This window comes from Lucilia cuprina, chromosome 4, assembly GCF_022045245.1.
Source record: "Lucilia cuprina isolate Lc7/37 chromosome 4, ASM2204524v1, whole genome shotgun sequence".
Taxonomy (NCBI): Eukaryota; Metazoa; Arthropoda; class Insecta; order Diptera; family Calliphoridae; genus Lucilia; species Lucilia cuprina.
Genome location: NC_060952.1, coordinates 86,208,734 through 86,231,159, shown reverse-complemented (window position 1 = coordinate 86,231,159; position 22,426 = coordinate 86,208,734). Strand labels below are relative to the sequence as shown.

The 22,426-nt window shown below is 30.0% G+C and overlaps 1 protein-coding gene across 3 annotated transcripts in view; it reads left to right on the top strand.

The window, feature by feature from the left end:
• Positions 1–16,463, top strand: part of LOC111677835 (globin CTT-Z) — a 16,918-nt gene extending 455 nt beyond the window's left edge. The window contains exons 1-4 of one of the 3 annotated variants that reach the window (XM_046950303.1): positions 4,939–5,064; positions 12,704–12,924; positions 15,515–15,676; positions 15,755–16,463. In XM_046950303.1, the coding sequence (XP_046806259.1) occupies positions 12,763–12,924; positions 15,515–15,676; positions 15,755–15,898 (468 nt within the window). In that variant the 5' untranslated portion in view covers positions 4,939–5,064; positions 12,704–12,762 and the 3' untranslated portion in view covers positions 15,899–16,463. Of the gene's footprint in view, positions 1–4,938; positions 5,065–5,098; positions 5,117–12,703; positions 12,925–15,514; positions 15,677–15,754 lie in introns of those variants that run through there. The other 2 variants (XM_046950302.1, XM_046950301.1) reach the window with 2 other exon arrangements.
• The last annotated feature ends 5,963 nt before the right edge of the window (positions 16,464–22,426 follow it).

The following is a 22,426-nucleotide window of genomic DNA, read 5'->3' as shown; positions in this document are numbered from 1 at the left end:
GAAAAAGTACAAAGATCTCTCTCAATAAATTCTCATTTAATAAGGACCGTGTGTTTCGGTTAACCATTATAAAGAATCCATTTAAAGAATAGAAAAGTACCAAATAGTTCCCACTTACATGTATGTTAAAATTAATGTTCCTAAGTTGAATATTTTAGAAAATTAAAAAAATACAATTTATGAGATAATAAGTACTAAAAAGGACCGTGCATGTTTAATAATCATGTGTTTTCAGTTCATATTAAAGAACATACATAGAGTATCATTTGAAGAAAGAAAAAGTACCAAAAGTGGAATAAAGTTTACCTAAGTGGAAAGTACTAATAAAAAGAGTACAATGTTTCCCCTTTACGCTTAGAAGTATACTTTTTCGAAAATTAAATTTACAAAATGTTCCCTATTTAAATCTACATATATATCACAGATAAAACTCAAACGATTCAAATCTGCATTCATTTATTCCAGAAAAATTGTGCTTTAAAAAAGGTACCAAACAATTTACTCGATTTTGGTCCTATATAGGCCTTAGTACTCGAATTCCAAAATAATATACCAAAAGCTTATTTTGTGTGAGTAAATAAACTACTTTTTGAAATTTTATAAAAGTTGGCTCAATGAGTTTGAATAAAATTAAATTTCCCGTTTTACACCTTTTTGGTACTTTTTTACCCAATGAAATAGCAAACATTTTATTACAATAAATATTACAGAGTTAATCCGTAATTTAATATGAATAATTCAATAAACCGAGAATGTTTTCTTAATGTGCTAAAAAAGTACCATAAATACAGTTTTCTCCCTTTTACACCCAAAAAGGAATAAATTTTAAAAAAGTACGAAACATGTGTCTCATAATTTTGAGAGATATATCCAAAATATTTAGAAAAATTTGATTGTGTTAATTAGTTTAAAAGTTATAAAGGGCTAAAAAAGGTACCAAAATCACCTTTTTTACACATTTTTACCCCTTAGAAGTACGAATTTCAAAAAAGTACCAGACACACATCTGCTCATTTTAAGAGTAGATACAGGGTCATTTAAAATTTTTCTTGTATCACCAATATTATGTAAGATATTTAAGAAAACCTGTTTTACCCGTTTTTTTCCCTTTTTCACCGTAAATGTGCAAATTCACAAAAATCCCTCCTTAGTGGATCTACATAACAAAAACACATCTACTGTCAAAATTTCATGATTCTAGGTTCAGCCGTTTGGGTTGTGCGATGATGAATCAGTCAGTCAGTAACGCTACTCTTTTATATATATAGATTGTTGATATTCTTATACAAAGGGGAACAAACTGATAAATAGAACACACACATGTTCCAAAAGTATTGCTGAGAAGAATTTCTACTCGCAAAATTAACTAAAAAGAGAATTGAGTGGGGAGCGTGTTTTTTTTCACTCAAACCTTCCCTACAGTAGAGTAAAGCAGACAGTTGTCAGCTAAAAACTGATGAAAATACATATTAAAGTTAAATTATTTGTCTGGTCACAAATAAATGAAAAAAAAAAATATTTTACAAATATAATTAATAATATTTATGGCAGTAAAACAATAATTAAAACAATTTCGAAGGAAAATTAAAACAAAAAGTTTATACAAAATTTAAAAACAAAACGACTAAATAAAGTATGTAACACGCAATTATACTATTAACTTGTATTTAAGTCTATTTTTCATTTGCTGCCTATAATATCAAGAGAATATTTTATTATTTTTTGTTCCAACCAAAACCGCGCCAAATTTAGTTAAAGTAACAAATTTTTTATTATATTGTATTAATTTGTTACGTTTTGTTTTTATTCTATACAAAAATCGCAATTAATATCTAATAATTATTTTGCCTAAAACAATTGTGTATATTTTGTATTTGTGTCACGTTATTTTTTTTGGCTTCAAATATAGAAGAGCCAATAAAATAATAAAAACAATTCATTCATTTAAAAAATATATATATTGCTGGACATTTGTTTTTTTTTCGAATAAAAATCAATTATTAATTAATATTCCAGCTTTGTTTGTATATATGATATGCAAGTTTTTGGTTTTATTTACTTTTTTAAAAATTTTACTGCAAATTACAATATACATTTATATATACAAATATGTTTGATGACGGTTGCCCTACAGTGAGAAGTTACTATGTTTGCTTTATCAATATTTTTGTCATAAACTTAGCTAATTGGTGAATGAAAACTGTGATGCTATTCTAAATGATTATATAAAGTGATCATGATATATATTTTTGATTTTTCCTATATACTATAGATTAGACTATAGACTACCAGATATAAAAAATTTAAATTAAAATTTAAATAAAATCTGTCTAAGGAAGTCTATGTCTAGTATATTTATTTTTTTCACTGTTATTTTGACAAGTAAATTGAATAACCAATGGACTAGTTTTCTCACTAGTATACTTATTATTCTATAGACTGGTTCATAGACTACTCTATTGACTTATCTATAGACTAGACTATAGACCAGACTATATACTAGACTACAAACTAGACTGTAGACAAGACTATAGACTAGACTATAGACTAGACTAGACTAGACTATAGACCAGACTATATACTAGACTATAGACCAGACTATAGACTAGACTATAGACAAGACTATAGACTAGATTATAGACTAGACTATAGACTAGACTACAGACTAGACTATAGACCAGACTATAGACTAGACTATAGACTAGACTATAGACTAAACTAGACTAGACTAGACTGGTTCATAGACTACTCTATTGACTTATCTATAGACAAGACTATAGACCAGACTATATACTAGACCACAAACTAGACTGTAGACAAGACTATAGACTAGACTATAGACTAGACTATACACTAGACTATAGACTAGACTATAGACTAGACTATAGACTAGACTATAGACTAGACTATAGACTAGACTATAGACTAGACTATAGACTAGACTATAGACTAGACTATAGACTAGACTATAGACTAGACTATAGACTAGACTATAGACTAGACTATAGACTAGACTATAGACTAGACTATAGACTAGACTATATACTAGATAGAGGACTAGACTATAGACTAGAATATAAACTATACTATACACTAGACCATAGACTATACTGTAGAGTATAAAAAAGAGTGGACCATAGACTAGACTATATAATCGACTATAGACTTACTAGAAACTATACTATGGGCTAAACTATAGACTGGTTCGTACACGACTTGATAAAGACTAGACTATAAAAGTCTAGATGATATTATATACGACGCTGTAAACTAGTCAATAAACTACATCATTTAATATAGACAATTCCGTAGTATAGTCTACAAAATAGTCTATATAATGAATATTTTTTAATTTTTTTGGATAAATTGTCTGGCTTTAATTCTAAAATTTATAATAAAATGTGAAATATTCAGACAGAAGATTTTTTAATTAAAGAATATAAAAGATTTGTAATAATTTAATATAAGAAAGTATCCTTTAGATAAATATATCATAATAGACAGACAAATTTCAATAAGCATTCAAATGCAAAAGTACTTTAACTTTAAAATTGTTTTATAAAGATGCTTTTAGAAAAAGTACTATTACTGCTCTTCTACCTGTCACTATAAATCAATTTCAAAAGGAAACCTTTCTATTTATTTTTTTACCTTAACCTTTTTAGAAAAAATGCTTTTAACCCTAATGATGAAAAATTTTGACACAACACAAATTTGTTTGTTATAAAAGTCGTGTCTGTTTCGTTTATTATTTGGTTACTTTGAACTCTTAAGGGCAAAAAATATGTCAAACTGTCATTTATTATTTTGATTTATAAAATTAAATTTAAAATCAGTTAAGAATATACATATGGATGTTATATGTACGTATAAATGGAAAGTTTAACGACTTAAGAAAAAGCTTTAAAAAGTTTTGTTTTTTTTTATAAAAAGCTGTTTAAAGAGAGTAAATGCTTGGGTTCTCAGGTTTTTTCTTGAGATATCCTTTACTGTTATTCCTAAGTGTCTACAGGTGGCACTTTAGCACAAAAAATGGTTTGGTATGGAGAAAAATTAATGCAGAAATATTAAAAACAGGGGCGTGTACAGATTTTTGAACTTTCGCACAGAAGCCATGAAGTAACAATATTTTAAAAAATTTTCGTGTTTGTTTTTGTTTATTTAGTTTAATTTTTTCAAATTTTTTAAAAATTCCGAATATTTAGAATGTATTGTTTTGTGTTTAATTATTCTTTACAACGCTCCTGCTTTATGGGTAGGTTCTCACTAACCTAAAACTTAAAAAGAGCTTACAATGCGCGCCAAAAACTACAATACAAGAACACAAAGCTTTTCTCCCCCAAATAATCCCCACTTCTACTTGTAATGGCAAGCAACAACAACAATAACACAAACCAACAGTTAACTGTAAATTGACTCTCATAATCATTAAATTCAAATCAAATTTGAACTTGAACTGAGAGACACAATAAAATCACACGCATACACATAAAAACAAATAGAAAACAATTCACACACATACTATCACACAACGAGTAGTTTGTGAGGAAATTTTAGTCAGTATCAATCTGAGAGCACACGCGTGCGGTTAAAAACGTTGTGAAAATTAAGAAAAATTAAATATTAAAAAAAATCCTAAGAAATTTTTTTATACAACGTAAATTAAAACAAAAACAAAATAATAAAAAAAAGGAAATTTTTTAATTGAAAATATAAAAAATCAATGAAAAAAGTATTAAACATTATAATAAAACTTTAATTTTTTTTAAATAAAATTATTATTCTCTATAAATTGTATGCAAGATAAGAAGCAGCAGAATAGAAGAAAAAAGAAAAAGAAACAATTTATGGATTTCTTAGATGTCCTTGTTGTAAAAAACAATAGACGTTTTAAAAGCAACAAAAACAATACAATAAAAACAACAATAAGAAAAAACAAATAATAAAACTAATAACAAAAAAAAAAAACGAAAGTAAACAATAGATAAATTATATGCAGAAATAAGAAAAATAAACAAACTTATACTCACATCTACAACCTCAATCGCCTTTTTAAAGGAAATTGTAAGGAACAAGATTCTGTATAAAAAATATTAAACTTATTATTAAGCTAAAGGTATTTAAATATTTCTTTACAGATTTAAAAATGTTTAAAGTTTTGTTTATTTTTTTTTAAGTTTTTTTTTTTACTTCTTTGATTTTGTTGTTATAAAAAACAGTCAATATTTGATTTTTCTATCCACTCGATATTTTTCCATTTCATTTCACATTGCCTTAACTAATCAACCGTGGTCAAATTGTATTTGTACGAATGTATGTGATTTTATGGCAGAAAGTATTCTGATAGCACTTGCAGTATTTGCATTAGGATGACTCTTATTTAGGATTTTTAAAACGGATTTTTTTTAAACCTTAGCCAACAATTTCCCTAAACTGATTATAGACCATATTGAAGCACAGACTATAGACCACATGAAAGTACAGACTATAGATTAGACTTTTGTCCAGACTATTTTCTATAGTATCAACTATATTTCATATTAGAATAGAAAGGACTATAGGCTAGACTATTTTCCAGACTGCAGGTTTACCTATAGTCCATAGTATAGACTAGACAATAATCCAGAATATACAGGCTAGAACATTTTTAAACTGTAGGCTAGACTATAGTCCAGAATATGTACAAAGTAAACTATAATGTTGACTGTGTATCTGACTATTGCCCGAACTATAGATTGGACTACTACTCGATCTACAGATCAGACTATAGTCCATACTATATATAAAATAAAAATACTTTCTTACATTCAACAGTCAAGATTACACACAGGTTTGGACTATAGTCCAGTTTATAGTCTAGTCTATAGTCTAGTCAATAGTCTAGTCTATAGTCTAGTCAATAGTCTGGACTATAGTCTAGTCTATAGTCTGGACAATAGTCTAGTCTATAGTCTGGACTATAGTCTAGTCTATAGTCTGGACTATAGTCTAGTCTATAGTGTGGACTATAGTCTAGTCTATAGTCTGGACTATAGTCTAGTCTATAGTCTGCACTATAGTCTAGTTCATAGCCTGGACTATAGTCTAGTCTATAGTCTGGACTATAGTCTAGTCTATTGTGACTATAGTCTAGTCTAGACTATAGTCTGGAATATAGTCTAGTCTATAGTCTGGACTATAGTCTAGTCTATAGTCTGGACTATAGTCTAGTCTATAGTCTGGACTATAGTCTAGTCTATAGTCTGGACTATAGTCTAGTCTATAGTCTGGACTATAGTCTAGTCTATAGTCTGGACTATAGTCTAGTCTATAGTCTGGACTATAGTCTATTTTATAGTCTGGACTATAGTCTAGTCTATAGTCTGGACTATAGTCTAGTGTAAAGTCTATATACTCTAGTAGACTAGAGTATATAGTTCAAACAGGCTAGACTGTAGCCCAGACAGTAGGATAGATGATAGTGTGATCTGTGGATTGAATAGACTATAGTCTAGGCAATAGATGTATAAATATACATAAAATGAGCAGTCAGGACTACAGATTAGACTATAGTCCAGACTGTAGACTAGACTACAGTCCAGACTATAGTCCAGACTGTAGGCAAGACTAATGAATATATTTTACTACAATAGTGGACGACTGCCTAAACTATAGACTAGACTATAGTTCAATTTGTATACTAGATGACCGTACATAGTGTATACTAAAGGATATACTAGTGTCTAGATTTTAATATACTTTCATTATACTATAGATAAGAGTTGACTATAGTGCAGATAGTATATACACTATAGTCGAGGCTATGGACTTATGCTATAGTCTAGACTATAGGCTGTACTTTAGTCTAGACTTTTGTCTATACTACAGTCTAGACTATAGACTAAACTATAGTCTAGACTATAGACTAAAGTATAGTCTAGACTATAGACTAAACTATAGTCTAGACTATAGACTAAACTATAGTCTAGACTATAGACTAAACTATAGTCTAGACTTTAGACTAAACTATAGTCTAGACTTTAGACTAAACTATAGTCTAGAGTACAGACTAAACTTTAGTCTAGAGTATAGACTAAAATATAGACTAGACTATAGACTAAACTATAGTCTACACTATAGACTAGATTATAGTCTAGACTATAGACTAGATTATTGTATAGACTATAGACTAGATTATAGTCTAGACTATAGACTAGATTATAGTCTAGAATACACACAAAGTTGACAATATTTCAGACTATATACTAAACTATGACAAGACTATAAAATGGACCCTGACCATAGACTAGACCTTTGTCTGACCTATAGAAAAGACAATAGATCAAAAGACTAAACTATAGTCTAGACTATAGACTAAACTATAGTCTACACTGTAGACTAGATGATAGTCTAGACTATAGACTAGATTATAGTCTAGACTATAGACTAGACTATAGACTAGACTACAGTCGATAAAATAGACTAGATAATTGTCTACACTATTGGCTAGACATTGGTCCAGAATACACACAAAGTTGACAATATTTCAGACTATATACTAAACTATGACAAGACTATAAAATGGACCCTGGCCATAGACTAGACCTTTGTCTGATCTATAGAAAAGACAATAGATTAGCCTATATTCTACACTATATACTAGATTATATGTAGTTCTGCTACGGACTAGACTTTAGTGCAGACTATAAACTAGACAATAGTTTAGACTAAGCTATAGTCCAAATTATAGACTAGACTATTATTCTGATATAGTCGAGTTTATATACTAGACCATAATTCTATAGTCACAAATAATGCCTGTATAGGCTATAGTTGAAGTTTTAGATAAAAGTGGATATTCTAGCCTGTAATCCAAACACTGTAGTACCTCCCTAATACCCATGTGTACGTGTGTCAAAGTATTCGTAGTATGAGTGACAGTAGTATAAGTATTTGTAAATATTGTATTAGTTTCTTTTTATATCTGTCTCAATAACAAGTCTAAAAGGCCGGTGTTGTATACAGACAGTGTAATTTTTGTTTTGCCTTCTGTAATATTTATACTCTAACACACATTAATACATACATATGTATACACACACTCATCTATATTTGTACTAATATTAAATTGTTTAAATTGTTTTTTGCTTTTACTCTTCTCGTAAAATCCTGTCGGAGGTTATGGTTGTGAATATCTTGTTGTATCAATTTTGTTGCTGTTTGCTTTTATAATCAGCTAACGAAGGATGAACATGAACGTGAACATGAACGAGAACGAGCACATGGATTAGAAGGACTGAAATCTACAACAACATACATAATACAGTTTTTCATTTTTTCAATGTTTTTTGTTAGACTTTACTTGAATCTAGGGATTTTTTTACAAGGAATACCAGGGGAAATATGGGTAATTTTCAATTTTTTTTTTTGTATTGAAAATAATTCTTAACATTTTTATAAGATAACCTTTTTCCTTGTAATACAAACGAACAATTTTTTTTGAGTGTAAAACATTTGTTATGGCATGTGATAACTGGAATTCATTTAATCTTTAGTTTTTCTTGTTTTTACCTACAAAAAAGTGATAGTAATGAAGGCGAAGTAGGATCTGTTACTATGGTTGGGTTAGCCTAGAGCTAGAAGCGAATGAGAAAAGGGTGGCACTAATGTTTTTGTAATGATATAATACATACAGTAGTAGTTCACAAGGTTATGTGACCATGTTTATACACAGAGGTATACATCTAAACAAGTTCATATGTGTTGATTGAAAGCAGTGATGGGAGTTTTGAAAAATCCTTTAAACAAGTGTGGAGACAATAAAAATGCCTGTATAAAATGTATGATTTAAAGTAATAAACTAAAAAAGCAGAAGCGCTTACACCATAGACTACCGGGGACATGTAGAGTAACACATTAACTTTTATATGTATAACAGGAAGTATATGTTTTATTCAAATATAGAAATTTATTACAACGAGGTAGAACTTTTGAGACAAAAGGACAATTTATACAACAACAGGTGTACATGTTTATTTTTATAGTATATATTTGCCCACCACTGTTCTCAATGTCTATGTATTTATATGTATGTAATATAAACATGTATAATGTAATGTAAACAAGTATCTTATTGTATAAGGTATCCTTAGTTAGATATCTCTTTTAGTCCCTTAACATAACAATTGTTTTAGCAAAAGAACACAAGAAAGTTTCCTTATTGCAAGAAACAAACTTATGTAAATGAGTGTGTGTGTGTATGTGTGTGCGTATGTCTGTTGTTGACATTCTTCATGCTTGTCACGTTTTTTTCTATCCAAACCACCTGTCTTTTCATTTATGTCTTCATTGTTGTTGCTTATTCTTGTTACACTCTTGTTTCTCTTGTGTATTCTTTATACATTTTCATTTTGTATTCTTCTTGATTCATCTTTAATTAATTACTTTTTGTTCTCTTGTTGCTGTTCGGACTAAGAGTAGAGGTCCTTTTCTTCTTGTTTTGAAAACTTTTCGTTTAGGAGAAGGTTTTTTTTAATTTATTTAATTTCCTTTATGGCTAAAAGGGTTTTTTTTTATGTGAAAGAAGTTACTTTTGTATTTTAAACAAGTATATTGATGGGATAAGATGATAAAAGTGAGTTACTATTCAAGTATTAAATTAATTAAAATTGAGAAAGGTATAAGTACTAGACTAGATTTGGTCTATTTGCTAGACTAATTATTAATTGGTTTTTTGAATAGTCTACTGACTAATCTAGACCCTAGTTTTTAGTTATGGTCTAATCTACTGAGTATCAAGAGATAATTCTACTGACTAGTCTATAGATTAGTTTACTGTCTAGGCTATTGGCTTGTATATTAATTAGTCAATTGATTAGCCTATGGACAAGTTTATTGACTAGTCTATGTATTGATTAGTGTAGACTATTGTCTATTCTATTGACTAGCCTCCTAACTAGCCTACTAACTAGCCTATTGACTAGCCTACTTACTAGTCTGTTGAAATTTTTATTCGTACTAAATTAACTGGCATACTAACTAGTCTATTTACTAAGCTATTGACTAGTCAACTAAACAGTTTATTGATTAGTCTATAGACTATTTTATGAACTACTCTATAGACATGTCTATTGACTTGCGTATTGTCTACTCTATTGTCTAGTCTATTGACTTGTCTACTAATTAGTCTATTGAATAGCACATTGACTATTATATTGACAAGTCTACTGACTAATGAATTGATTAATCGCACTGACTATTCTATTGACTTTCCTTCTGACTTGTCTATTGACTAGCCTCCTGTTTAGTCTATTGACAAGTGCATTGTCTAGTCTATGAACTAGTTTATTGACTAAACGTTTAACCAGTCTATGGATTAGTTTATTGAATGGCCTACTAACTAGTCTATAGACTAGTTTATTGACTAGTCTATTGATTTTTCCATTAACATATTTTTCGACTAATCCAACAACTATTTCATTAATTAGTCTACTGGCTAATTAGTCTATTGACTACTTTATTAACTAATCTATTGAGTAATTCATTCACTATTCCATCCATATAAATATCTGTCGAATAGTATCAAGTATTCTTTAGATTAACCTCTTGAATAGCATCGTGTATAGTCCCTTGACTTGACTGAAAGAACTAGTCTCTCTTTCTATAATTTCTCTACATTATTCAGTTATTAAAGAGCATTGCTCTTTTCTACTATATAATTTATTGCTTAAATTGTTTGACAAATATTTAATACTTTTATTACTTTTATAATTTTTTTTTTTACTTACATACATTCTCATAAGTACTATTATTTGATTGTTTATTTATCACATGCTGTTTCCATTTCCTCTTTTGTCATTCGGAAATACTCTTGCATTTACAAAACCATATTATGAGTAAATTTCAATATTAATGGAGCAGAGTTCTACAGGGATGGAAAAGTGTTAAGATATTAAAAAAAACTTTTCTACATATATATGTATGTATTGAATTACTAAAAAATTTGTGCAAATTATTACTAACTGTGAGCAATGTACTTCGATCTCTAAACATCAATTAATTCTTTCCATTTTCTCCGGCATATAATCAAATTTGTAATATTATTATTTTAATTAAAACTGTTTGTTTCAAACCCTATAATAAGTTTAAAGCTTTCAGAAATAACATTAATTTGTCCATCCCTGGTTCGTATACTTACTGTTAAGTAGACTGCACTCACAATAACTAATAAAAAAATAATATATTTATGAATTATTCCGTATACACTACCAGATAAAGAGAAAAACTCATGAACATAATACACAATATGAATAAAGCAAACAAAAAGTAAAGAGATTGTATATTTTGTAAACAGTAATTAAAAAGAATAATTTCTTTCACGGAAAACTTTTTTAGTTTTTAATAGAAACAATTACAATCAATTTATGTTAATAAAATGAATAGTCTAGTATATAGTCTAGTCTGTAGTCCAGTCTATAGTCTAGCATATAGTCTAATCTGTAGTCTAGTCTGTAGTCTAGTCTATAGTCTAGTCTGTAGTCTAGTCTATAGTCTAGTCTATAGACTAGTCTATAGTCTAGTCTATAGACTAGTCTAGTCTATAGTCTAGTCTATAGTCTAGTCTATAGTCTAGTCTATAGTCTAGTCTATAGTCTAGTCTATAGTCTAGTCTATAGTCTAGTCTATAGTCTAGTCTATAGTCTAGTCTATAGTCTAGTCTATAGTCTAGTCTATAGTCTAGTCTATAGTCTAGTCTATAGTCTAGTCTATAGTCTAGTCTATAGTCTAGTCTATAGTCTAGCCTATAGTCTAGACTATTGTCTAGTTTATAGTCTAGTTTAATCTATAGTTTAGTTTAGAATCTAGTTCATATTCTACTCTACAGTTGAGTCTAGAAATATTTTTTGTTAAGAATTAATTGTTTAAGTATTCTGATTGCATTATCTTGAATAATGTACGAAAAAATGTAAATAGTGGTTGCACAATGGGAAAAGAGTTAAATATTTGCCAAAATTTTTATTTTAAAAATCTGTTGAAAAGAAATCTTTTATGCATTATTTGAACTTCGTTTATAATTCATTTCAAGAATAATTGATATGTTCCCACAATACCATAAAGTGATATCAATTGTTTTTTAACATTTTGAATTTATTTAATCATTGTGCACTGCCCATTAACTTAATCACGTGTCAAATTGAAAACAAAACCACTTGACATAATACTTGTGATTTTTTTGTTGTTGAAAATATATATATTTTTTTGTGAAAGACTTCTTGTACAGATAAATAATAATAATATTATTGTTGTAGTTGTTGTGGGTATTGTACAGTCATAAAATAATAATGACAACTATCATAAAGCACAACCACGAAAAATGAATAAAAGTCTATCTAACTGTCTGTCCGACAACTTGACATCATGCAAAACAGATGACATGCAAAAAAACAAGTTAAATAAGTAATATGAATAAATAAAATAAACAAACTAAAACTGACACAAGAACGTTAAATGTTTAAATGTTGTTGTTAGAACATTTTGAAGGGGAGGTGGGTGAAGTCGTGGAGATTTCGATGAGATGAATGACTTTAATAGAAATGTCAACTGCAGAATGCTTATGATATGTGTATGTATGTTTAAGTGAATTCTTTTTGTACAGACGGTCATACATATGTATTAATTTGTGCTTTTAAAGTTAAATAATATTCTAAATGTTTTATAATTACAGCTAAATATATAATTGACGGTTTCTATAGAGCTTTAAATAAAGACTTTCAACACGCCAACATGAATTGCGATGAAGTATATGAAATCAAAAAAACTTGGGAAATACCCGCTGCTACACCCACAGAGTCCGGTGTGGCGATATTGTTAAAATTCTTTACAAAATATCCGTCCAATTTGGAAAAGTTTTATTCATTTAAAGATCTGCCAATTGATGAATTAAAAGTAAGTATTTTCTTATATAAACAATTTTCACTCGATTAGGGATATTTAAGAAAACCATTGTTTAAAATTGCCTTAAGTATGGTTGAAAGATAATATATATTTTTGTTAATAGATGTTAAGTATTTGTTACACCCTCTTGATATTTATTAAACAGTCTGTTGACATTTAAGTGCCTTGAAGTATGCTAAACATTTTTGAAGTGTTATCAAATTTCCCTAAATATAGACAATGTTTAAGTATGTTTTGATAAACAGATGAGTGCTGTAAGAAGAAGATAAAGATTGAGATAAGAGGTGTGTGACTGTCAGATTTGATTAAATTTTGACAGAGGGACATTGTTAGTTTTGTTTAAGTAGGACCCCTGCAGCTTAAGAGGGTTTATATTCGCTATACTACAAACAAGACGCGATCACATACAAGCCAGTAGTCAGGACTATAGACATGACTATAGATACGAATATTGCATTTACTAAGACTAGACTTTAGGCAATATCATACGTTTGAAAAAAACTTTGGTCTATATACAAGACTATTGTGTGGAGCACAGACAAAGCAAGTATGGATTCAAAAATATTAAAATTTGGACTCTAGATTGGACTGCAATCAAGACTATAGACAAGACCATAGTCTGGACACTAGACATGACTATAGTATGGACTATTGAAAAGACTATAGTCCGGACTAGGGACAAGACTATAGTTTGGACTATAGACAAAACTATAGTCGGAACTATAGACAAAACTGTAGTCGGGACTATAGACAAAACTATAGTCTGGACTACAGACAAGACTATAGTCTGGACCATACGAAAGACTATAGTCTGGAATAAAGACAAGACTATAGTCGGAACTATAGGCAACACTAAAGTCTGGCCTATAACAAGACTGTAGTCTAGACTATAAACACGACTGTAGAAAAGACCATAGACTGGACTATAGACTCTAGATAAGACTGTAGTATGGACTAAAACAAGACCTTAGTCTGGATATAGACAAGACTTTAGTCTGGACTATAGATATGACTTTAGTCTGAACTATAGATATGACTATAGTCTGGACAATAGATAAGACAATAGATAAGATTATAGTCTGTTCTATATACAAGAATACAGTCTGGACTATAGAAAAGACTACAGTCTGGACTATAGAAAAGACTATAGTCTGGACTATAGACAAGATTATAGTCTGTACTATAGATAAGACTAAAGTCCAGACTATAGTCTGGACTATAGACAAGACTATAGATAAGACTATAGTCTGTTCAAGACTACAGTCTGGACTATAGAAAAGACTACAGTCTGGACTATAGAAAAGACTATAGAATGGACTTTAGAAAAGACTATAGTCTGGACTATAGAAAAGACTATAGTCTGGACTATAGAAAAGACTATAGTCTGGACTATAGAAAACACAATAGTCTGGACTATAGACAAGACTATACGAAAGACTATAGTCAGGAATAAAGACAAGACTATAGTCGGAACTATAGGCAAGACTAAAGTCTGGCCTATAACAAGACTGTAGTCTAGACTATAAACACGACTGTAGACAAGACCATAGACTGGACTATAGACTCTAGATAAGACTGTAGTATGGACTAAAACGAGACCTTAGTCTGGATATAGACAAGACTTTAGTCTGGACTATAGATATGACTTTAGTCTGAACTATAGATATGACTATAGTCTGGACAATAGATAAGACTATAGTCTGGACTATAGAAAAGACTACAGTCTGGACTATAGAAAAGACTACAGTCTGGACTATAGAAAAGACTATAGTCTGGACTATAGATAAGATTATAGTCTCTACTATAGATAAGACTAAAGTCCAGATTATAGTCTAGACTATAGACAAGACTATAGATAAGACTATAGTCTGTTCAAGACTACAGTCTGGACTATAGAAAAGACTACAGTCTGGACTATAGAAAAGACTATAGACTGGACTATAGAAAAGACTAAAGACTGGACTATAGAAAAGACTATAGTCTGGACTATAGAAAACACAATAGTCTGGACTATAGACAAGACTATAGTCTGGACTATAGACAAGACTATAGTCTGGACTATAGACAAGACTATAGACAAGACGATAGACAAGATTATAGTCTGGACTATAAACAAGATTATAGTCTGGACTATAGACAAGACTATAATCTGGACTATAGACAAGAATATAGTCTGGACTATAGACAAGACTATAGTCTGGACTATAAGCAAGATTATAGTCTGGACTATGGACAAGATTATAGTCTGGACTATAGACAAGACTATAGCCTAGACTATAGACAAGACTATAGTCTGGACTATAGACAAGATTATAGTCTGGACTATGGACAAGATTATAGTCTGGACTATAGACAAGTCTATAGTCTGGACTATAGACAAGACTAAAGTCTAGACTATAGACAAGAATATAGTCTGGACTGTAAACTTGTCTATAGTCTGGACTAGATTTAGCGAATTCGCTTTTTTTGAAAATCTGTAACGTAAACATATGGACTATAGTCAAGACTATATAATCTGTATTATAGGCAATATTGTAATCAGTCCGTTAGAACATACCAAATTAATTTATACCCATTACAGAACAATGCCCGCTTCAAAGCCCATGCTGTGCGCATTATAAAGGTTTTTGATGAATCCATACAAATGTTGGGACATGATTGGTCGGGACCAAAACTAGAGGAAATGTGGTCAAAAGTTGCGGTATCACATTTTAATCGACAAATAGAAAAACAATCGTTTAATGTAAGTTTTGAAATCTTAAAAAAACAACTAAAGTGTTTAGTTTCTATTCAAAAAAATTTGTTTCTAAATCTTTCCTAGGAACTGAAAGAGGTAATTTTGGAGGTCTTAACAGCGGTCTGTAATTTAAATGAAAAACAAACAGCAGCTTGGATTAAATTAATGGACATTGTCTACTCAATTGTTTTTAATACACTGGACAAACTAAAAAATGGTGAACAATAAAACGAAACACAACAGAAACTTATTTGAAAGAAATTAACAAAAAATAACAATATTTGTTAAATAATAAATACAATTGTTATAAGTAATTAACAATATAATTTTGTGTTTTTTTTAAGAAACAATATAAAAAAAAAATATTTAAAAAAATTCAATATGAATGTGTTTAGAGAGATGAAAATAAATGGTAGTTAGTTAAAGCTCTTCCCTAAAACATAAAAACAACTAAATAAACACACATATATATCTATAGAAATACTCTTAACATAAATCCTTTTTCCCATCCTCCCCTCTAAAGAAAAATGAAAATAAACACACTCACACTAATGCACTAAAAAGCTTTATACTTATTAAAAAAAAATACTAAAAGAAAAACATGATATTAAACGTATTTGTATGTATGTGTGTATATTAGAGAACAAGTGTAAAAATAAACATAAATAAATTAACAATTCGACAACTGGTAGTTGCAACCTTTAGCCCACCTTTAAGAACAACAAGAATAACAAAAAAATTAATTAAAAAACTAGTTTTAAAATGAACAACACAAATATAATTGTTAATTGTATTAATGAAGTAAATAAAAACTTAAAAAATATATATAATAAGCAAAAATTAATTATGCATTTTTTTTAAATATTTTTCTAACAAATTATGATTGCAAACAGATCATAAATATGTATGAGAAGATTATGTGTAAATGTTAAGCTTAAGTAATAATTGTAATTTTTTTGTGTAACTAACAAAATTTAAATATAAAAAATTAACCAAAAGGGTTTAAACCAAAAAAATTGTAATAAAAATATTTGTATGGTAATAAAACTAATAACAATAAATTAAAAATAACTGGTAGAAAAAATGTTGTTTTAGTTTTGATAGAATTAAGTAAAAACAAGTAGGAAAGTATAGTCGGGCATGGCCGACCATATAATACCCTACACCATGAGTATATTTTTAAAATTTTTACTTATTATAAAATTTTTATTTTTTGTAAAGAAACTTTTATATTGAATATTACCATAATTCCAAAATATTTAAGCCATTTATTGATAAAAAACTAAAATTTCTAAAAAGGCTTTATATAGGTCAAATATGGGCCGATCCTCGGTAAATTTGGGAAAAGGATATATTTCTAAATAACAGTTAGTTTTGTTGAGTTTCATTGCGATACAAATGGTTACAAGTCAATTTTAGACGTTTAAGTCTTTTTTTGAAGGGGGGTTTGTATGGGGGCTAGGGTCAAATATAGGCCGATCCTTACGAAAATCTGCAGTGTCATTTATACTTATATAAAACTTATTTGTGCCAATTTTTAGAGAAATAGCAGAATATTTGACGTAATTATGGCATAAAAAGTACAAATCGGGAGGTACGGTTGTATGGGGGCTAGGTAAAATAGTGGACCGATTTCAACCATTTTCAATAGGCTTCGTCCTTGTACCAAAAAACAAGCTTGGTCCAAATTTCATCAAATTATCTTGAAAATTGCGGCCTGTACCTTGCGCACAAGGTTTACATGGACAGCCAGCCAGCCAGCCGGACAGACGGACGGACGGATGGACGGACGGACATATCTTAATCGATTCAAAAAATGATTCTGAATCGATCGGTATACTTTAAGGTGGGTATTGGACCAATATTTTTGTATGTTACAAACATCAGCACAAACGTATAATACCCTCCCCACTATAGTGGTGTAGGGTATAACAACTTGAAGCTTCTTTACTGATCTAGTTCTGTTCTAGTTCTAGTCCTGTTCTAGTTCTGTTCTAGTTTTGTTCTAGTTTTGTTCTAGTTCTGTTCTAGTTCTGTTCTAGTTCTGTTCTAGTTCTGTTCTAGTTCTGTTCTAGTTCTGTTCTAGTTCTGTTCTAGTTCTGTTCTAGTTCTGTTCTAGTTCTTCTCTAGTTCATCTCTAGTTCTGTTTTAGATCTGTTTTATTTCTGTTCTGGTTTATTTCAGTTATATTTTATCCCTGGGTCAGTTCTGTTTCAGTCCTGGTTCAGTTCTAGTTCTACTCTTTTAGAGAACACTTTTTACAGAAATTTATCCATAGATTATTAAAGTTTCCTTAGTCAATGTGGAAAGTGTATTTTTAGTCCATTTTAAATTCTTAATTTTAACCGAAACGAAACGTATGTCGTTTTACTTTCATATCCGCTTTACATTACAGAATTTCTGTAATTGTCATACTGAGATTTAAAATTATTATAAAGCTTTAAGCTGTTATAGTATAACACTGTTATTTAACATACTTTTATTAGCATTTTTTGCAAAGAAAAATTCTGAATTGTTGAAAAGCTTTTTCATGCTCTTGAATATTATGTTTGTTGCTGTTTAAAGCTTTTCGTCGTCGGTCGTTTGCTAACAATAGCCAATATGATAAGACTATCCATATGATAACACAACTGTAAAATGTTCAATAGTTGATAATGTTATTGTTGTTGTGGTTTGAAAATGTTACTGCTACTGTTGCTATTTTCTGGCGTTTGTTATTGTTTTCATTCTTTGGCTGTTGAAGTAAAATCACAACCTTTAGTCTAGGAAATTTTGAATTGAAGAAAACAGTTGTTACCGTTTTAACTAAACGGACGGTGTTTTTTTTTTTCTTTTTTTGGTGTTGAAATAGTATTTGAGATTTTATTATTAGAAATCGTAAAAGTACGCTATAAAAGACCGGGTAACGCTCGTTAAGAAATACACGCGACTAAATATGATATTAAAGGAAAATAAAAAGAAATATTTGTGAAGAAAATAAAATATTTTATATGGAGAATCATAAATAAATTTATGAAAAAAAATAATAATAATTACAAATTTAATGCTTGTATTTGAGTCATAAGTGTGGCAGGCGTTTAGTGTTTTCTTAATGTTTTTTTATGTTGATGTTGTTATTAACGTTTAAATATTTTTGGCGTCAAATTGACTCAACGGGATTTTTTTTTCTTCGTGTTCAACGTCTGGTTGTATAAAATGTGGAAATAATGTTTTAAAAGTGTTTGTTGGTCAGTGATATTTTATTTGCAATTTTAATTAAAGAAAAAAGGAAAGAACAAAATACATTTTTAGCACTTGTGCGGCTTTCGGTTGAATAAACATAATAAAATTTAATAAAGTCGATTAATATTGTTGTTACAACGTATTATGCTTTAAAAAAAATAAAGTAAAAATTATAAAAATTAAAAAATTAAAAAAAATAAAAATATATTTAAAAAAAATTTAAGATAAACGAAAAATTTGCAAAACTTTGTAAAAAATTATAAATATTTTTAAAAATAAAAAAATAATATACAAAATAAAACAAATTAAGTTAAAAAATAAATAAATGAAAAAAAAATATAAAAATTAAATAAAAAATAAATAAAATTGGGAAAATATATAGATTTAAAAATATAATTATTGTGAAAACTAAATACTCAAAATTAAAACCAAATTAAAATTTATTTAAAATTTTTTAAAATATCTTTAAAAGGTAAGTGCATTTTTTGTTTGTAAAACAATAATTTCGAAAAAATAATTCAAACAGTAAATTAAAAAAAAAAAAAAATCGTAAAAAGCTATATTCGGTCAATTACTCAAATTGGTATTATAAATATAAAAAAGACCAAATAGTAGATTTAATTTAAAAATGATAACATACAATAACTTAATCAGAAATGAAACAAAAAAAAACACACAATTGAAGAACTCCCCCAATCTAATCAAATTCCCCCCAAAAAAAAGAAAACAACAATATGAAAATATTATTTATCTATACGGCAAGGTCGAATTGTTTATACCCTCTGCCATTGCATGCAATAATTATGCCATGGTGACAAATTGAAGGTTATAAAAACTTTGAGGGAAGAAAACTAAAATGGAATCTATTTTCCAACAGACTTTCAAAAGAAGTAAGAAGTAAATTTGTAAAGGGAAAGAAACTTAATTTAGTCGATATTTTTATTACCATCATGAAAACATTGATCATTGACACACAATATGGTTCTTATTAAATTCTAAGGTGATTCAGCCATGTCCGTCCGTTTGTTAAAATCAAGATATAGGTCACACGAGACGAGTTAGATAAATGCATGTTGAATGCTTTACGTGTGTACCTTGCATGATGCCTTACCCCACGGTGGTCTTTTTCATCCACTGGGTAAACATGAACAACATTCTACCATCGCCCCTGAATCCTTCAATAAGGAACTCAGGTGGCAATTTTTTACATGGATTTGACCGGTCCATGTACAAGCACTTTGCTGAAGTACTCGAGCTATTTAATCTCTGACCATTGCTGCCCCGTTGCTTAACTTCCGAGATATAAAAATATCACTTCCGTTTACAACCACGCAGCTCGGATTGCCTCTGTTGATTCGGCAACATCACCTAGAGACGTAACCGGTGGACCGAAATACGAATTCGAATCAAATAAGACAAGGACTTTGTTCTTACTCACAGGGACACACAGTGGTAATTCTGATATGAACAGAGTATACTCTGAACATATCTGGACAAGGAAGAAAAATTCAATGGTATAATTTGCATATTATACCTTTCATCCATCATCATATAACCCAGCACACATCTTATTTATACGACAAATTCATGAGAGAAAAACATACGACACATTTATTATAGGTAGACTGGTGGATGAGGCCCGCCGTACCCCATATTCATCCTGTACCATATACAATAAATACCAACTCATTTCCAACACATAGTCTCACACTCACTCCTCTGTGGGGTATCTGTTGTTTCGGCAACATCACCGAACTTATGCCGAATTATTGGCATTAACTTACATCAGTCTTTTAACTGCAACTTACTCCTCCCGCGAATTTGGGTTTTAAGCAATTAAACCAAACCGTGGATCCCGAAGGAACCTCAACCAACTAACCAGCCTCAACTAACTGACCAGCCAGGACAGATTATGCGGTGTTCTGGTTTCACCTCTTTTCAGTCTATGCAATGACTAAGCCAATTATTTAGTTCCAGTCAGACTAGAGGTATTGGCCACCCTTTTATTCCCCAGGTTTGCAATAACACCAAGGTGGAGGCTTCACCAAGGTAACATGCTCCTGGGGGGAGCGACGAGTTAGACAGTTAAAATGTTGCATTAATATTCTCTTTATTGATAAGCTCGGATTGATATTGAAAATGGGCAATAACGGTCCACGTCTTCGGATAGCCCCTATACAACTTTAACGGCCATAACAGTTTTAAAATTACGTGTATAGCAATGAAATTCGATATAAATAAGTTTCATATAAGCCAATATGGCTCCACAATTTTATGAGGATAGGTCCATGATTGACTTTACCCCACATATAAAGTCCCCTTACGAAAATTGTTAAAACGCTTGAGTATCGTTTCATAATTGATCCAACCCCCTTTTAGAAAATGACTTCAAAGATCATTACTGGCTAAAAATACAAGTATAGCTATGAAATTTGACATTAAAAAGTTTCTTACTGCCCAACATCTCTTTACTGACTTCAATGAGAATCGGCCCAAATATAACCCTAAACTACCCTATCTTATTCATAATATTACTCTTACATTCATTAAGAATAAGGAGTGAGATCGAAAAATTCTTAACATATATGTTTATAAAAAAGAGACCACTAAACTTACAGCTTTATTTTTTTATTTGATTAAAATTATTATTACAATTTACAAAAAAAAAATATTTTTATAGTTTTAATCACTAGTGATGAAATTTTGAACCCTTTTCGGAAACCCTTCCATTAACGTTTTTATAGTGCTTTCTGTCACTTTGCTCGAACATGTAGTCCATCTCCGTTTAAAATCTACCACACTTTTGGACACCTTTTTTGTACTCTTCAATTCTCTTTTAACAAGAGCCCAATATCTCTCCACTGGCCTTAGCTCCGGGCAGTTTGGAGGATTTGCCTCTCTTGGTACAAATACCACATTATTGTTCTTGTACCACTCAAGGGCTTGTTTACCATAGTGACATGATGCCAAGTCAGGCCAAAAATAAGTGGACACATTATGAAGTCTTATGAATGGAAGCAGCCTTTTTTGTAAACATTCCTTGATGTAAATTTCGGTATTTATAGAGCCCGTTGTAACAAATGATTGGCTTCTTTTGCCGCAACTGCATATTGCTTGCCATACCAAGAACTTTCTGGGAAATTTTGTCTGCTTTTGGGTCCTAAACTTTTCTTCAACATTCCCTCGAGCATCAGCAACATAAAACTTTTGACCTGGAAGTTGCGAAAAATCTGCCAGAACATACGTTTCGTCATCCATTATGCAGCAAGAATATTTTGTTATAAAACTTGTCTTCAATTTCCGTGCTCTGTTTTCGGCCTCTAAATTTTTAGCAGCGTTCCTGTCAGGAACTTTTTGAGCCTTGTATGTTTTTAAACCTGCATTAGCTTTAACTTTTCGTACCAAATAGTCCGAGCACTGAGCTAACCGAGCTGCTTTCCTACCAGATGTGTTGGGAGCTCTTTTGAAAATGTGTTCTATTTTTTGGCTTTAGAAACATCATGTGGACCATTCCTTCTACCTGAACCAGGTTTT